At 41.4% G+C, this 18,518-nt stretch overlaps 1 protein-coding gene across 2 annotated transcripts in view; it reads right to left on the reverse strand.

Annotated features, from left to right (window-relative positions):
• The window catches only part of AGBL4 (AGBL carboxypeptidase 4), a 1,457,453-nt gene that overhangs the window by 402,392 nt on the left and 1,036,543 nt on the right, over window positions 1-18,518 (reverse strand). For both annotated transcript variants that reach the window (XM_023549621.2, XM_010591301.3), the window contains exon 5: window positions 8-47. In XM_023549621.2, coding sequence (XP_023405389.1) covers window positions 8-47 — 40 coding nt within the window. The remainder of the gene's footprint in view (window positions 1-7; window positions 48-18,518) is intronic.

The raw sequence follows: 18,518 nt of genomic DNA on the forward strand, positions 1-18,518 counted from the left end.
TACTCACCAGGGCTGGTTATTGTCAGGAGGTCAAGTTGTCGCTGTTGCTGCAAAGAAAACACATTGTCAGAGCACTGATTCTAGCCAGAGCCAAATGCACACTTAGCAGATCAGGGTGGACATGCAAAGCAGGTATTCAGACATGAAAAGCAGGGAAAACTGTAGAGAAGGTAGTGTTCATTAACAATTCTACAGAGAGGCCTTGCACCCTAGAGACAAGGGGGGAATGGATGGCCTGTTTGTTTGGTCCTTGGAAGCATAGGTAGTCGGAGCCGAGAGGGCCTTAAAGGTCTTCTGATCAGACCTATATTATACTGAGGGAAAGTAAGGCCCACAGATGAATGTGGCTTACTTAGGGCCACAAAGAAATTTCCATTCCTAACTCCCAGCCTTAACCAGACAGCCTTAGATTCCTCTTTGTTCACACTGGCAGTAGTGGTTCAGTGTCTGATATACTGGCAGCCCTCTTTACCTTGGGTCCCTCCTTCTGACCAAAATATGTCTGAGCTGGTTTATTTGAACCTGCTCAGCAATGCTATGACAATTTCAATTACTGATGACCAAACCATTCCTTCTCCAACTGAATCCCCATCCTTTTTATCACACAGAATTCATAGAAAATAATTTTTGTCTGTCCACTAGGGTATATGAATGAGACTGCTGTGTTTGGAGGCAACTGGTCTTGGCCACCGCAGGGATGAGGTGATCGATGTCTCAGCAGGCCTGTCCTCTCTCACAGTACACCCACTGGGAGGCTCTGTCCTAGACTGAATGTCATGGGAACCTGAGTGCGAAGAAGTGGCCATAGGATGCTGGGTGTGGGGCAGCAGCGAGCAACTCCCTTAATGACACGAGTCAGGATTCCTTAAGCCTCAGATTTTCTGCTGAACTTTTCTGTTTCCTAGACTTGATTTTCCATAAGTAGTGCTGAAAGTCTGTACTAAAAGGGCCCAAACTCGACTCTGAGAACAACTGCCCCAGGCTGCCTTCTTGCATTGCAGGACCTTCTGATTACCTGGTGCTTCACCCAGTGTATTCCTTGCCAGGTTTCACCTCATCTCCATTTCCCTCCTTATTTTGCCTCTCTCCAAGAATGGCTTTCTGAAATTCTGCTTAAGCAGAAAGGGGAAGGGAGGAACATTTTTTGAGTAGCAACCATAGGACAGGCACAATATTAGGAACTTAGTACACAGGAGGAACATGAGGTTCAAAGAAGAGAAATTATCTGCCCAAGACCACGTCCTCACTGAATGGCAGAGCCAGGATTAGAATTTGGTCAGTTTTAATCCTGGCTCTAAAGTCCAAAATATGACAATGCACATAAATTATCTAACATGATACCTGTTACTTAATAGAAGCTCAGTATTAAGAGCTATTTAATATTGATGTTTATTATTCTTAGTCTTATTTTTGTTCTTATTTTGTTTTATTATTGTATATTATTATTTTGTGGCCCTTGGTTATGTACCTCTTCCTTTTTCATCTAATCATAGATACTTAGAGTTCAGAGATCATTGAGGCTGATCTGACACCAGAGCAGGAATCCCCTCTGCCAAGTCCCCACCAGCTGCCGGAACCACTTCTGTTTTATTCCTTTCCTTGATTGGGAACTCACTACTTCTTATTGGTTGGACAGCTCTACTTTGAACAGGGTTGAAAGCTGCTGCTACATGCTATCACCACTGTTGTCTAGCTGCCTCAGCCCATGACAACAGTTTGGAGATGTGAGAAAGATCTGAGTCTTTTCTCAAGCTAAACAGTCCCAGTTCTTTTGCTCTTTCCTCATATGGTCTCAAATCTCTTCGTCCTTCTGGTCACCCTCCAAAAACTTTGATTTGTTCCAGTTAAAATCTCTTACTTTTTCTTACCCCTTGCTTCAATGGCTTCTCATGGGTGTAAAAGCAAGTATGTATCCTTTCAGGACCCTCTCGACCACATATCCCTGTTTTCTTGCCAGCTCATAACTTGTTCCAGTTGACATTTTCGAGCAAACAATGTAACTCCAAGATGCCACTGACCTACATTGTGAGCACACATCCTCACACTGAAAAGAAACACACACTCACACATGTGGGCTAGAAGGAATGCTGGAGCCAGGCCACCTTCCTTCCCAAACACTGAACCAGGCCAATAGTCCAATTGGCTCAAGCTGCCTTTACCAAGGCCAGTCTGTGTGGCTTGGCGCTTAGTTTATCCGTGAAGGAAGAATCTAAAGTGTCCTTCTTTTTCTCCACAAGCTTGAGTTTTTGATGATCTCAGTTGGTGAAGGTCTATTTACTTTCAAAGTGTCTCTTTCCTAATTAAGACGATGCCTCTGTGCCCAGAGTCCACTAGAGAACAAAGACCCTGCCAGGAGTCAGGCAGGCCAGGCTTGTTTCCTTGTCCGTCTGTGTGGCTTTGGATAACTTACTGTATGTCTCTGGCTTCAAAGTTCACAACTCTTAAATGAATGAGTGAAAGTGAAATACCTTTAGTGACTCTTTGAGTTGAATACAACCAGATGCTCTGTTTGTGGGTTCTCTGAAAACCTGTCAGTCAGGACACTAGAGGCTCAAAGTATAGAGTCAGAAGTTAAAAGAGACTATTCTAAGCTATCCTCTCACATTGCAATTATCTATGCATGTGTAAGTCTTCCTCACTACACAAGGAGCCTGGAACATCTATTATTTATATTAGTTACTTCAGTCCATGGCATAGAGTAGCACTCAATAAGCATTTGCTAAACTCAAAGGTATGTGGCAGAGTTGTATCCTCTCATCTTACTTATGCAATTTGTATGCTGAACAAATAATCCTTGAAGCTGAACTATATGAAGAAGAACATGGGATTGGGACTGGAGGAAGACTCAGTGACAACCTAGAATATGCAGATGACACAATCGTGCTTACCGAAAATGGAGACAGCCTGACGCACTTACTGATGAAGGTAAAAGACAACAGCCTTCTGTATGGACTACACCTGAACACAAAATAAATGGAAATCCTCACAACTGGACCAATAAACAACATCATGATAAATGGCAAAGAAATTGAAGTTCTCAGGGATTTCATTCTACTTGGATCACAATCAATGCCTATCAAAGCAGCAATCAAGAAATCAAACAACCCATTGCATTGGGAGTTTTAAAAAGCAAAGATGTCACTTTGATGACTAAGGTGCACCCGATCCAAGTCATGGTCTTTTCAATCACCTCATATGTATATAAAAACTAGACAGTGAATCGTGGTGTTGGTGAAGAGTACTGAACATACCGTGGACTGCCAAAAAAACGACAAATCAGTCTTGGAAGAAGTTCAGCCAGAATACTCCTCAGAACTGAGGATGGCAAGACTTTCGATTGCTTACTTTGGACATGTCATCAGAGAGACCAATCGCTAGAAAAAGACACCATGTTTGGTAAAGAAAGAGGGTCAGCGAAAATGAGGGAAACCCTCAGTAAGGTGGATTGACACAATAGCCACAAAAATGGACTTAAACATAGCAGTGATCATGAGGATGGCGTAGGACTGGCAGTGTTTCATTCCATAACACTTACATAAGGTCCCCATGAATAGGGGCCAGCTCTATACCAACTAATAACAACGCACTCCACCGAACCACCCCTGAATACGTATTACGCTTTCAAATTCTCTTGTTATCCTCTCTGCCTAACCTCTTGTAATAATCCTGGAGATCCCCCTCACTTCTCAAGACCTTTGTTATGCGTTCTCTGCACGCTGTCAACCCCACCCCCCTCTTTTCCTTCTTCAAAGCAGAATATTTCACTCTTTGTTCTTCCAATGCATTTGTAAAACCCATCTTTTGTATTATACCCTGTCATGTCTATTTTCTTGATCATCTCTCTCATTAGGTCCTTACTTGAGGACAGAACTATGGCATTTCATCTCTACACCTCCAGTGCCCAGGACAAAGGCCTGGAAGGAACATTTGATGTCATCTACTTTAAATCATTTAGTCATTCCTTTATTTCTCCTACAATGACCCTGTTAAATAGGATTGGAAAATAAGCATGCCACTTCCTCTCCAGGACTTTTCTTCTGCTACATATTTGTGGTTTCTTGCCTTTATGTGGCTGCTTCCACCATTTCTGCAGCCACCTCCTTTAGGTCTTCCTTTCTTCACTGCAGCCCACAGGATCGCTGTCTTCCCTGGCCTCCTACAGGTCCTACTGTCTGCACTATCAATTCCGACTTATAGCGACCATCCGTGTAGTAAGGAATTATATCTAGCTTGGTTACATGCCCATTTAACCTATAGCTCTTTTCTCATCGACATATGTTTGCACCACCTAGTGGCAAAAGCAGGTAAGTGCGGGCTGTTGTTTTAACCTATGCACCATAACATAGGATTGCAAAATCTGTGTGTAGTATATGCAAACAAAAACAAAAGTATATGTTCAAGAATCACTGTATTACAATTCTTAACCAAGAAACTGAAATATGCAAATAAGTCCCTCAATTATTCAAAATTAAATTAACTATTAAAAAATAAAAGGAATTACATGAAAATGAAAATGTTCATTACTAAATAGACAACTTAGCATAAGTATTTGGTATTGACAATGGAAACTGTATGTCATTTGTGAAAATAAGGCACATAATTTGTGGAATTTGACCAATAATGTATAAACAGTTATACAGAGAAGAGGTGTTGGCATAAAGATTTATGTAATTATAATTAGTTAACAACAGAGAGAGATAAGGGCCTTTTGTATGGAGATGGCAGGTTTGGTAGACTGACAGGGCAGGCTGACTGAGAGCTGTATACGAGTCCTGCATCGAGCCTTCCCTGGTAAAACTGTTGCCCCATGGGCATTTAGAAGAAAACCATTACTGGTTACTGGACCTAACCAGTGTGGTGAATGCTGAGCCATGACTCTTAAAGACCATTGAGAGACGAGGGCCCCAAGGTCAACAGGAGTCACCTCTGAATTGATGCCACCCAGAGGTTGCAACAACAAAAAGAGGTTGCCAGAGCATCTATACTCATTGCTGTTGAGTCAATTCGGACGCATAATGACCCTATAGGACAGAGTAGAAATGCCCTATAGGGTTTTCAAGCCTATGAATCTTTATGGAAGTAGACTGCCACATCTTTCTCTCACAGAGTGGCTGGTGGGTTCACACTGCTGAACTTTCAGGTAGCAGCCGAACGTTTTATCACTGTACCACCAAGTTCCTAGAGCGTCTATAGTGAATGCTTAAGAAATTGTCTACCAGAATCCTTGTTCCAGGAAAAAAGTTCAAGGAGTTAGCCATTATTCCCTCAAGCACCTAGTGGAAGCTATTCATTAGTGCAATGTCACCCCACCTCTGTTCACAGCTGATTGCCCCAAGGATGTACGCACTGAAAGCTGGGCCAATAAGAAACCTTACCCAGGAATTTTGGACCTTTTGTGGGTTCAGTCGTCCTCAGGAACAAGTATTGTTCCAAGCTAGAGACCTGTCTTTTGAATTTTTGTAATTATGAAAACAGCATATGGTTATTTTTGTCGTTTTGGAAAATTTAGGAAGAATAAAAATTAATGAAACCCCACTGCTGAAAGATAACCATAGCTAACATGTCGGTGTATTTTCTTGTCATCTTTCTCACTGTATGTGTGTATTTAATGATATTGTATTTATATACAGTAAATGAAGTATATCTGAGTCTTATGCAACATATTACTTTTGTGTCCGAAGCTGAGTCTTTGTTTTGAAATAGAAGAGTTTCTCACAATATATTTATTGCCATAACTGATATGTTTGATCTTACTGCTGTGATTTTGTTTCATACATTCTAATCCTTTTTTTTTTTTTTTCCCCAGTGAAGGTGGCCTTAATCAACCAAACACCCGTAGTAGGATACCACTTGCTGATTTTTTCATAAGGAAGCCGTTTGAAGAACACACTAGTGCAGCCAGCCTACTGATGTAGATGAAGGCTTCTGAATCTGGGGGAGTCTTTTCCGGGCAATATACAACCTGCAAAGGTAGTCTATTTTTATATCTGAAGCCCCTCTGATTACAGTCAAACAAAACATTTTGTAGAAAGAACAATGGACTCAAAATCAGACAGACAAAGGTGTGAATCCTGATTCTGTCACTTCTTAGCTGTGCTATCCTAGGCATGTTACTTAAGCTAGCTGGCAACTAGGTACCTCATGCATAAAGAGAACGTACAGAATGGGAAACACTGCCTCCAAGCATTGAGCTCATGCCCACACCCCAGTGACTGGGAGGCTTCTCTTTGCCTAAGCATTCTGCATACCGCCATCTTACCTACAGCTGACTCTGGCTCCTGCCCTTGACAAGGCCCCTTCCAACCTCTCCACATGCTAAGCAACTGGATAAGCATCACAGGGGCCTAAATGGAGGAGAAGCTGAGGAAACTGGTTTCCTGCTTCTAGTCTTGCCTCCTCCAGTTCATCTTCCACGTTGCAGGCAGAGTACGCTTTCTAGAGTGCACATGTTAAAACTTATCAGGGATTCTTATAGAATAAAGTCTAACCCTTTAGTGGCTATTGGAGGACTTCCGTGACCTTCCATCCACCCTTTCAGGCTCTGAACACCAGCCACAATGAACAACTTCCAATAACCCAAATTCGCTGTGCTTTCATCTCTACACCTTTGCACATGGTGTTCTTTCTACTTGGAACAACAACCCCGTACCTAACTACTTTGTCTGGCTAATTCCTACCTGTTACTCAGCTCTTAACTCACATGTTACCTCTTCTGTAAAGTCTTTCTTGCACTGCCAAAAGGGCTGGCTGGATCTTGTCCTTAGCCCTCTGACCTTTGCCATTAGAGCATTTCCATGGCGTGTTTACTCCTCCATCCTCTCCACTGAGGGCTGGGGCTGTGACCTTTTCTCTCCTCTTCAGGGACTAGCCCATTGCCTGACCCATAAATGATGCTGACTTCCTCTTACCCAGTTTCTCTGCTACCATAATGACAGCTATGTCCAGTGACCTCATGATCAGAAGAGGTCTTTTGTTCTATCCTTCCCACCCACAGAAACACATGCATGCTCACACACACTTCACATTGCCCCCGTGATTTTTCTCAAAATCTTCTCTGTTTCTGTCTTGGGGATCCAGGGATTAGATCACAGAAAATCTGGCCTTCTTCATCTGGATCAGTGATTATGAAGCTAGGGTTAAAAATGAACTTTTTATTTTGGTCACAACCACATTGCAGTTACCTCCTGGGATGAGAAGGGACGTGGTTTCTGGGAGTTCAGGGGCTGCTTTGATGTGTGGGGTTCTGTGTACTAGAAGGGAAGAGTTGCTGATTATGTGTTCTGCTTTGCTTTCTGCATTTCGGGCAGGATAGCTATTTGGGGAGAAGTCAGTGTTTCATGGCATAGACTAGAAATGATTTAAACAAGTGCACCAGTAACCCCTATGCATTCTCCTGTCACCCCAGGAGCCAGCCATCATGGGGAAGACCTGGGGATCAGCACCTCCAGAAATGGGGTCACAGAGGTATAAGTACGCACTTGGCTTCAGGGCTTAGGCCCCTCCCTTTCCTGCAACCTTCCTTCCCTGCTTAGTTCTTCCCCTTCCCGGTCAAAGTCACTTTCTAGACATTTGGGGATCCCATGCCCTCTCCCTGCTCTGTCCTCAAGGGTAGCTCTCTGGAAAACATCTGATGAGCCACTGGCCTCCCTGTGAACTCACAGTTTCTGATCTCTCTTATTCCAGTCTAGCCTCTTCACTGGCTGCAGACTTGATCATTCTGAAACTGATCTTTTTCCTGATCTTAGAATAATTTAATGATCCCCATTGCATTTTTTTATAGGGACTAGGTTTCTTAGTTTGGCATTAAAGGAGGGTATCAAAACCTCCATGAGTTTTATGTACTATTTGAAAAAAGAGTTTTCAGGTTATAACTTCATACTTGTAAAACAAAAAGTACCTATTGTTTTCATTACTAAACCTCAGTAGGTCAGTGTGATATGCAGAAGGTAGGTTCTCGCCTGGCAGGAGAAAGGAGTGGGGGGAGGCCAGCCACCTCTGTGAGGAAAAGGAGCAAGAGTTATAAATGTTCTGGAAACACTGTCTGAAAGCACTGACCTCATGCCCACACTCCACTGAACTAGGATGTTGGCCTTCTCTTTGCCTGACCACTCTGCATACCACCACCTTACCTGCTCCCTTCCTTGGCTCCTGCCCTTGACAAGGCCCCTTTTCCACCTCTCCTGATGTTCAACACAGCTTACCTGGATAGCACCTTGTCTTCACTCTGTACCTCTTCATTTATTTGTTAATTCAATGAATATCAATGGAGCATCTACTATGTATCTGACATCTTGCTGGGGATAGAGTAAGAAAGACACAGCTCCTGTCCTCAAAGAACTAGCTAACAGTGAAATAGAGAAGACAGAAAATAAGCAAATAATTATGCAGTAAGAATTAATTTCAATTTTGGTAAGTGTTCCAAAGCAAAATATGGGAAAAGGTACAAGGTAGTAGGACCATGGTTCAGGGTATCCTTCAAATCCACCCTCACCTGCTGGCCTATTCCTGGATACTATCCCCAGCCCCCACCCCACAGTCTTCTCTGGGGATCCTGAGTAGTAGCTAGGGCTCAGCCTCCCTTTCTGGCCAAGCAAGATAATGAAAAATGCATTAGCCTTTTGGGAGAGGAGTGAATGTCATTCTGGGATGAAAGAGAATCCCATGACTAAGGGTTAAGTCCAGCTGGAAGCAGAGTGGGGTAGTAGAAAAAAGCTGGGGCTGCACATGTGAGATTGCTTCAATATATATTGCTGAGTAGTTTCTGCTTTTGTAGCTTCCTGTTATTGGAAAAGCCAGGCATGCAAGTGGCTTTCGTCCCCAGGGCAGCTTAAAGGACCATCTTAGTTTAGCCTCTGGTAGCCCGCACAAAAGCAGGGCAAGTAGAAATGGAAAGGAGCGTATAAAACTGCGAAGACATTTTGGAAGTAGAATTAATAGCAGCAGTGGCTGCAGCAGCTACCATTTGCTGAGTACTTAGTATGTGGCAATCCTCACGCCCACCCTTTGAGACAGGCACGATTGCCTCTTTTTACAATGAAGACACTGACACTCCAGAGTTAGGTTACTTGCCCAAGATCACAGCTGCTAAGTGAGAAAGCCTGTATTCAAACCCATATTATTTGCCTCTGAAAAATGTCTTGGCTGATTCCTGGGTTTCTAGGCAGAGGAGCAGCATGAGCTGTGGTGGGTGGTACTATATACCCAGAACAGCTGCTGCACACAGGGGAATGGCAGAAGCCACAACTCAAGGGCAATCTTTTGTACTTATCCTTCACAGTGTGTATATACTTGTATTTATACTTGATTAACGTCATTCCCATTACATTCTGAGCTCCACGACAGAAGGGACAGTATTTAGTTGTCCATTTAATCTCTAGTGCCCAACACTTTGCCTGGCAGAGTAGGCTCTGCCTAAATAGTGTTATGTGATTGAATAATAGAGGTCTAGGTCAGGTTCTTAAACAGGATAAACAGCTGAAACTCTCATCCCTGTTGGAGAGAAAAGACATATGTCCCATCCTATCACCCCAAAGAGTCAGATGGGGTCTCATGCTGGAGGACTCCATCTTCTCTAGCTCTGGAGGAATGACGTAAGCATCAACAGACAGTGAGAGGAAGGGTATGCCAGCCACGAGTCAGAAGAGGACATGCAAGGAGAGACTATTTCTTCTCCACCCTCCTCTCGGGTGGTAACGGGCCCAAGTGAGGAACTGAAAGAACAGGCATTGCATCTAAAGTAACAGTGAGTGGAGGTCAAGTCTGGAAAAAGGCATACATAGCTGACAAAAGCCCACTCAGTGCACTCATGGGTCCCTTAGCATCTATGTGTTGATTTAAAGTGTCTCAAGTTATAGTTAGGTGTCTACATATTAGTCTTTCTCTTCCACCTCTACCTCTCCTCTCTTCATCTCCCACCCCCTGCCCTCTCCTTCAAATCAAGAGCTGAATTTTTAATTTTTTCACCATATATCTGTATTCTCCCTGTACCTCTTACATGGAAGGGTTTCAAGAAGGTTGTTGAAGATACAGTGTTTTAGCTTATTACCAGAGCAAGTTACATGATTATAAGCCCTTCTTCTACTTGTTTTGCCTAAGTCACGACATTTCTTTTGTAGAACCAAACTTTCAAATTAAAAAGATATACGTTTTAAGCCTTTAATTGATAAACTTTAAAGCTGTGATTACTTGTCTTCACTAAGGTTGTCAAAATGGAGCATGACTCAGGCTATCCCATAACACAGCCTCCTGGGATGTCAGAGCAATAGGTTTTGAAGCTCATCTAGCCCAACTATTTTATTTTAAAGAAAAGGAAACTGATGTCACAGAGAAGGGACCTGCTCAAAGTCATCTGCCATATTGTTCTATACTATTTGCTTATTTGTCTCCTTTAGTAGATTGGAAAGAAGATTGGAAATAAAGCAGATTGGAAATAAAATATGTCTACATCTCAGTGCCTAGAAAAGGATAGATGTCCAGAAAAAATTATTAAGGAAAAGAGGGAGCAGGGTGGGGGACTATAGACGGGGCAAGGCATTTAGTTAGTAATCTGTTCTAAGTTCCAATATTAGGCTATTTATTTGATTTGACTGATGTTAACTGAAGAGTTACCAGGAAGGCTTCCTTCAAGAGTTGATAATTAAAATGGCCCTTACAGGATGGGAGGGGCCCTGGTGGCGCAGTGGTTAAAAGCTCGGCTGTTAACCAAAAGGTCAGCAGTTTGAATCTACCAGGTGCTCCTTGAAAACCCTATGGGGCAGTTCTACTCTGTCCTATAGGGCCGCTATGAACTGGAATCGACTCGATGGCAACAGGTGCTGTGGTGCGTGTGTGTGTACAGGATGGGAACTATTTTACTTTTCACTGAGGAAGTGAGGTCAACTTTCCAGAAAGAACAGAGGGAGAGGAACACAGATTGATGATGAGGCCCTGACTACCCTCTGTCTCCGGGAGCTAATGGATCTGTTTATGCTTGAATTCAGTTCTTAATATTATCAGGACATCTCCCTAAAACACTATGTTCTGTTTGTTTCTTTATATATTTGGTTATTTAATATATAATATACTAATTTAAAAAAAAGAATTTGAAGAAGCTTACAATAACAACACAGTACCAAAAAACATGTAATTAAAGAAATGGAAAAAAAAAATGAGGTGTGAGGACATGTCACAATTCATGATCTCGGATACGTTGTCCACGTGCTAGAGGTGAACTACAAATGTCATTCCGAGATTTTTAGCCATCTATGCATGGTAGAAAACTCAATTAGTTACAAGATACCCAACGTCCTCAGGGAAAAACAAAAACAAACAAACAAAAACTCCAAATAAAACAGTTACAGTACAGAATCTTTACCCTCCCCGGCCCGAAGTTTGAGGGAAAGCTCTTCTTAGGGTATTTTGAGGCCCAGGGTGATAGGAGTTGCCCCAGGTCATGCAGTGACATACCAGCAGAGCTATATTTGGAACCAATAAACCTGACTTCTATGTGACTTTTGAATATAGCTTATGGAGCACAGAGATAGCTGGAATATGGTGGTAAGAGCACTGGACCCGGAGTAAGAAGCCACAGGTCTGTGCCATGGGTAAGGGCAAAGAACAGATATGAGTACAAATCCTAGCTCGTACACTAATGAGTGGTATAGCTCTTGAACAAGTTACTTAAGCTCACTCTCATTTCCCCATCTCTAAAATGGAGATAAAAAGAGTATTTAAACTGGAATATAATTTCACACATAATTTCTGTGTTACAACAAACATTATTTTGCATTAGAATATAAAATTCACTTTTTTTTTTTTTTTGAGATAAAACTCAACAGAACAGTAAAGCTTCAGAGTTTTTGAGACCATCAAGGTCACTCTCCCTTACTTTAAGGGGTACTCAAAAAAAAAATTTTTTTTTTTTTTTTTTTTTTTTTAAGTAGAAGGGAAACCCTGGTGGCATAGTGTTTAAGTGCTATGGCTGCTAACCAAAAGGTCAGCAGTTCAAATCCGCCAGGCGCTCCTTGGGAGCTCTACGGGGCTGTTCTACTCTTTCCTATAGGGTCGCTATGAGTCGGAATAGACTCAACGGCAGTGGGTTTGGTTTTTGGTTTTAGGTAGAAGAGTTTTGGGGGCTGCGACTTCTAAAAAGATACTATGACCGTCAAGTAAGTGTTCAATGCAGTCTTTTTTTGTTCCCATTCCCCTTCAGATTCTGCAAGTGTGCAAAGGAGATCGTAACACCTTCTCACAGAACATGGTGAGGACTGAATGAAATAACAGATCAGAAACACTTGGAAGGCAGACATTTTGTGCTTGCTTGCTCTGGCCCCAGCTTTGCCACTTACTTGCTGTATGACTTGTGCTAGTAATTTCTCTTCTCTGAATCTGTCTCTACATACTGGCTAAGTGACCATGGGCAAGTACTTTGAAATGGTTTTAACAACCCATCATCTAATAAAGCAGTTAGCCTACTGTTTGGCATATAACCTCTGGGTAAATGGTACGAAGCCTGGTAAGACTTTTATTTTTAATTCTAAGTCTTCATGCTTGGAAAGGACTTCTTCCCCTCTTTTTCTCTATATGACTCATCTTATACATCATCACTTTCCAGAGGCCTTCTCTGCTTTCCCAGGCCAGGTGAGGTGCCTCTTCAAGGCTCCCTCAACACCCTGTGCTACCCTTGGCCACAGGCGTTATCGGCGTGTGTTGTAACTATCTATCTGACTCATCCCTATGAGCTCTTGTGGGCAGGGACACGGTGTGATCACATCAGTATCTTCAGCTCCTACCACTGCACTTGGCACACAGCAGACTTTCAGTCATGTTTGCTGAATTGCGTGAAACTATGGAGTTCCTGTGAAAAATTCATGACATTCAGAATAAAATTCTGGCACTCAAAGTGTGGCAACATTAATCTGTGTTCCTGCCCTGCCAGAGCAATGCCTCTGCACGATGTCAGAGTCATATATACTGCAGGAAGTAAAAATGCCAGGCATAAAAGTCTATTTTTTGCGTTTGACTGGCTCTCATGGAAGCTCTATTCCACAGTGATTGACCACAACTTTCCACAAGAAATTGCCAGCTTGATTGTGGGGAAAGAATTCAGATCTAATTGTTCTTTGTAAGTCTGGGACACAAGATATTGTTGCTTGAAAAATGGAACTGTCTAAATTAATTTTCCTGAAACAAACATCTTTGCCAAATAAAAGCAATGCATAATAACAACCCATAATTAAAAGAAAAATGATTCCTTTTGTTACGTGGGGAAAGCAAATGTGTTCACCAAAAAAAAAAAGACCAAAATGTTATTTTCTTGTAACTCCAGGGACTCATCTTAAAGTCTGATGAGAAGAGTGTGTGTGTGTGTGTGTATGTGTGTGTGTGTGTGTCTGTTTAGGAGTAGAGTGAGGTAGGAGAAGGAGGTCTTTCTTCTATTGAAAAAGATGTTTTGAAAAAAAAGCATCATTCATATCTGATTTCTCAATAATGTAGCCAGACTATTAAATCCTATCTCACTTTTCATAGACAAGAACTGGGAAAACGAGGGGAATTAACATGTGTTGAACTGCCCTTATTTTCCCTTGCCTCAGTTTTCTAAACTATTTTTATTTTATTTTGTTGTTTTATACACACACAGGTATACATATATATTTATATTAAATTATATATTTGTTAAATATATATTTGTGACAAACCTTCCTAGAAAGAGTTAACACATAAAAACTTTTATTAAACATCTCATTCTGAAAGAACTGAAGGAAAAATGCAAGCCTCGAGTGACAATATTGAAGGATTCTACAGGGAAAATATTAAATGACATAGGAAGCAGCAAAAGAAGATGGAAGGAGTAAACAGAGTCACTACACCAAGAAGAATTGCTGGACGTTCAACCATTTCAGGAGGTAGCATGTGATCAGGAACCAATGGTACTGAAGGAAGAATCCCAAGTTGCACTGAAGGCACTGGCAAAAAACAAGGCTCCAGGAATTGATGAAATACCAATTGACATGTTTCAACAAACAGATGCAGTGCTAGAGGTGCTCACTCCTTTATGCTGAGAAATTTGGAAGACAGCTACCTGGCCAACAGACTAGAAGAGATCCATATTTAAGCCTATTCCCAAGAAAGGTGATCCCATCAAATGTGGAAAGTATTGAACAATATCATTAATATCACACACAAGTAGAATTTTTGTGAAGATCATTCAAAAGCGACTGCAGCAGTATATCGACAGGGAACTGCCAGAAATTCAAGTCAGACTCAGAAGGGGATGTGGAACCAGGGATATCATTGCTGATGTCAGATGGATCCTGGCTGAAAGCAGAAAATACCAGAAAGATGTTTACCTGTGTTTTATTGGCTATGCAAAGCCATTAGACTTTGTGGATCATAGTAAATTACGGATAACATTACAAACGATAGGAATTCCAGAACACTTAATTATGCTCATAAAGGAACCTGTACATGGATCAAGAGGCGGTCGTTTGAACAGAACAAGGGGATACTTCATGGCTTAAAGTCACCAAAGGTGTGCATCAGGGTCATATCCTTTCACCATACCTATTCAGTCTGTATGCTGAGCAGATAATCCGAGAAGCTGGACTGTATGAAGAAGAACGGGGCATCAGGTTTGAAGGAAGACTCATTAACAACCTGCATTATGCAGATGACACAACGTTGCTTGCTGAAAGTGAAGAGGACTGGAAGCATTTACTGATGAAGATCAAAGACCACAGCCTTCAGTATGTATTACACATCAACATAAAGAAAACAAAAATCCTCATGACTAGATCAATAAGCAAAATCATGACAAACAGAGAAATGATTGAAGTTGTTGTCAAGGATTTCATTTTACTTAGATCCACAATCAACAGCCATGGAAGCAGCAGTCAAGAAATCACAAGACACATTGTACTGGGCAAATCTGCTGCAAAAGACTTCTTTAAAGTGTTCAAAAGCAAAGATGTCACCTTGAAGACTAAGATGCACCTGAACCAAGCCATGGTGTTTTCAATCGCCTCACATATGCATGTGAAAACTGGACAATGAATAAGGAAGACCCAACAAGAATTGATGCCTTTGAATTGTGGTATTGGCGTAGAGTATTGAATATACCATGGACTGCCAAAAGAACAAACAATCCATCTTGGAAGAAGTACAACCAGAATGTTCCTTAGAAGCAAGGATGATGAGACTATGTCTCACATACTTTGGACATGTTTTGGGGGAGGGATCAGTCCCTGGAGAAGGACATCATGCTTGGTAAAGTAGAAGGCCAGCAAAAAAGAGGAAGACCCTCAACAAGATGGACTGACACAGTGGCTGCAATAATGGGCTCAAGCATAATAACGATTGTAAGGACGGTGCAGGACCAGGCAGTGTTTTGTTCTGCTGTACATTGGGTCGCTATGAGTCAGAACTAACTCAATGGTACCTAACAACAACAACAGTATGTAACAGGTTTCTGTATTTATGTTTACTCATTTTATACTCACAACACTCTCATAATGTACGTATTTAGAGATAAGGAAACCAAAGTTCAGAGAGGTTATGCAAACTGTGTAAAGTCACGTAGTTAGTAAGCAATGGAGTTTTGTCCCTTTAAAAATACTCTTTCTATAGTATGTAATGAGGAGCCCTGGTGGCGCAGTGGTTAAGAGCTTGGCTATTAACCAAAGGGTCAGAAGTTCAAATTCTTGGAAACCCTGTGGGGCAGTTTTTCTCTGTCCTGTAGGGTTGCTATAAGTCAGAAATGACTCAGAAACAGGTTTATAGTATATAATATTATTAATATGATATTAATTATATCAAAATAAAAAAGGAAAAATTCACACAAAATTTGAACAAATCAAGCTATTTTCATTTTTTCCACGTTGTTTTCTAGTCTCTAAGTATATGTGCTTGTAACGCATGGGTTATAATTATGTATAAAAATCAAAGATGTAATCATGGCATAAATATGATTTTCCTATTTTGTGTATTGTTATTTTTAGGTTATATTATATCATAAGAAATTTTCCAATAGTATTAAATAGTCATTGTAAATGTTATTTTAATGACTTCATAATGTTACATTTGGTGAAAGTGCATAGTTTACTTAAATATAGGACATTTAGGCTGTCATTATTTTGTTATTATAGATGACATTATAATAAACATCTTCCTGCATATAGCATTTTCCTTCATTTGGATTAGACTATTTCTCTGGGATGAATACCCAAGAGTGGAATTACTGGGTCGGAAAATATGTACCTTTTTATTACACTTGATACATAGTACCAAATTGCTTACCAGTAGGACCACTTCAATATATATGTCTATGAATAGTGTGTGAAATAAAGATTTTACTATAGCCTTGCCAGCATGGGGGATTATAACTTCTAAAATATTTTTTGCTAATATAATAGTTATCATACGGTATCTGACTGTTGCTTTAATTGTCTTTTTTTTTTTTTAAGATGATTTGATGGGTTTGAACTTTTCATTATCTTATTTATTCATTGTATTTCCCACAGTGAAAACTGACTTTTCACATTTATCTGTTAAGCATTAAAGTTCTAGCTCTGTTTGCATTTTAAACTCTCAGGGATAACCACCTCACTTGCTCTTGGTTCAACATCTTTGGTGGCACTGGAAATACCCACTTGGGCCTGACTTGGCACCAGATGTGGCCCCAGCACCTAGGTGTTTTCCCTAAATAAAGAGTTCTTTAAAAAGTTTTGAGACAAAAATGGATTCCAGCAAAACTAAGAAATGCACAGCAGATAGTGTTAGTACAGTCTCACCAGGGTTTAAGGGTGCTCTGAGCTTCTCCCCTCTTTTAATCCCCCACTGAGGATCAATGATGTCACCCTTCCTAAGCATGAAGAGTTCTGCGTGAGATCAAGGGCTCTGGTTGGGTCACTGTGCAAGAGATGGGCCTCTTTCCCATGATCCTCCTGGATTCCTTGCTTTCAAGATACTGCAGAGAAAAGAATGGTCCAAGGCCCTCCTCTGCTTAGAAAGATGCATTCTCCTCAACCTCAGAGGAAGCCAAGACGACTCTTTCTCGATGCCAGAAAAAGGATCCACATTGGCTTGCCTGGTCTGGCCAAAAGGAGTTCTCTCAGCAACACAGGCTGAGGTTCCACAGTGGAGCTCAAGACTCACCAGTTTCAAGTGTTTGTTTTTATTTTGTTTTGGCAGCTACTGTTCTCTGTGCAAATGTGTCCCTCCAAGAACTCGAGAGAAAGATTCGTTTTAGGTTGGGATTTAGGTTTTTAGGACCCTGAGTAGTAATAGTCTACTCCCTATCTATAAATATCATCAGGTATCCATCCCATTTTGATGCTTCCAGTAGACAGCAGTCATTTAGTCAGCCCTAGCTGCACATTGCTTAGCACTTAGTATACATAGCTCTGCTCTCAGCCCTGGGGCAGAGTGGTAGATGAACATGGATACCAGCACTTACTGTGGGCTGGGGACTGGACTAGGCACTTTCCTAACATTGGCTCACTTAAGCCTCTTCATATTATGAGGTATGTTTCATAATTCTATTTCATAAGTAAGGAAACCGAGGCCCAGGAATATAAAGGAATTTATCCATGGTCACACAGCTACAATCGGCCTTCTTGCCTCTAATTTCACTTCCTTCCATCCATTCTCCATCCCCTAACCAGAGTGAAAGTTCAGAAGCAAAGATGTGGCATGCCATTCACCTCTTAAAATTCTCAGTAGACAAAATAATAATGTCTAAATGACTTAACATGATCATGCCACCCTTGCCTGCCTCTAGTCTCCATGCTTGCCCCCACTCCACTGCAGGCTCCGGCCAGACAGACCACCTTTATCCCCCCCTGGTACACCATGCTTTCTTCTTGCTTCTTATACATGGTTCCCTTTGTCTGGATTATACTTGTTGCCACAATTCTTCCTTAACTATCTACTGTTCCCTCCTTTTTCAAACCTCATCTTACAGGTTATTTCCATCTGTAAGCGTTCTCTGACACCCAAGATTGGTTGAGATACCATTCTTTTGTGCTAATAGGATGCCTTGTACTTCACATATCATATTGCCTTTGCTGCCATCCTCTAATTGCCTGTTTATTTTCTCACTCTACTGTGAGCTCCTTAAAGGTGAGAACTGTGTCTCATTCACCACTGTAGCCCCAGTATCTAATTACAGTGCATGGCACAGACTAGATGCCCAGTAAGCATACTTGAATAAATTAACGAATGAGCAGAATCAGAAGAAACTACATAGCTGGCAAACAGCTGGTGATCAAAGAGGTGAGGAGTTTTAAAAAAATTTGTTGTTCCTGCTACTTAAAGTTGCTTGATGTTACTGTCCAGCATTTACTGGATGACTGACTAAATAAACAATAAAAAGAGGGTCCGGTCACCAATAAAGGAAGGGGAAAGCATTATGTGTAGTTGATCAAGGCTTCGTTTTACCAGCCATAGCCACCCCCCGGCCCCCAGAGGGTCGTCGTGCTCCAGGACACCTACACTACCAGCAAACGTAGAGTACATGCTTTGCAGTCACACCCTGGGCTTGA

Source organism: Loxodonta africana, chromosome 3 (assembly GCF_030014295.1).
Source record: "Loxodonta africana isolate mLoxAfr1 chromosome 3, mLoxAfr1.hap2, whole genome shotgun sequence".
In the NCBI taxonomy this organism is placed as follows: Eukaryota; Metazoa; Chordata; class Mammalia; order Proboscidea; family Elephantidae; genus Loxodonta; species Loxodonta africana.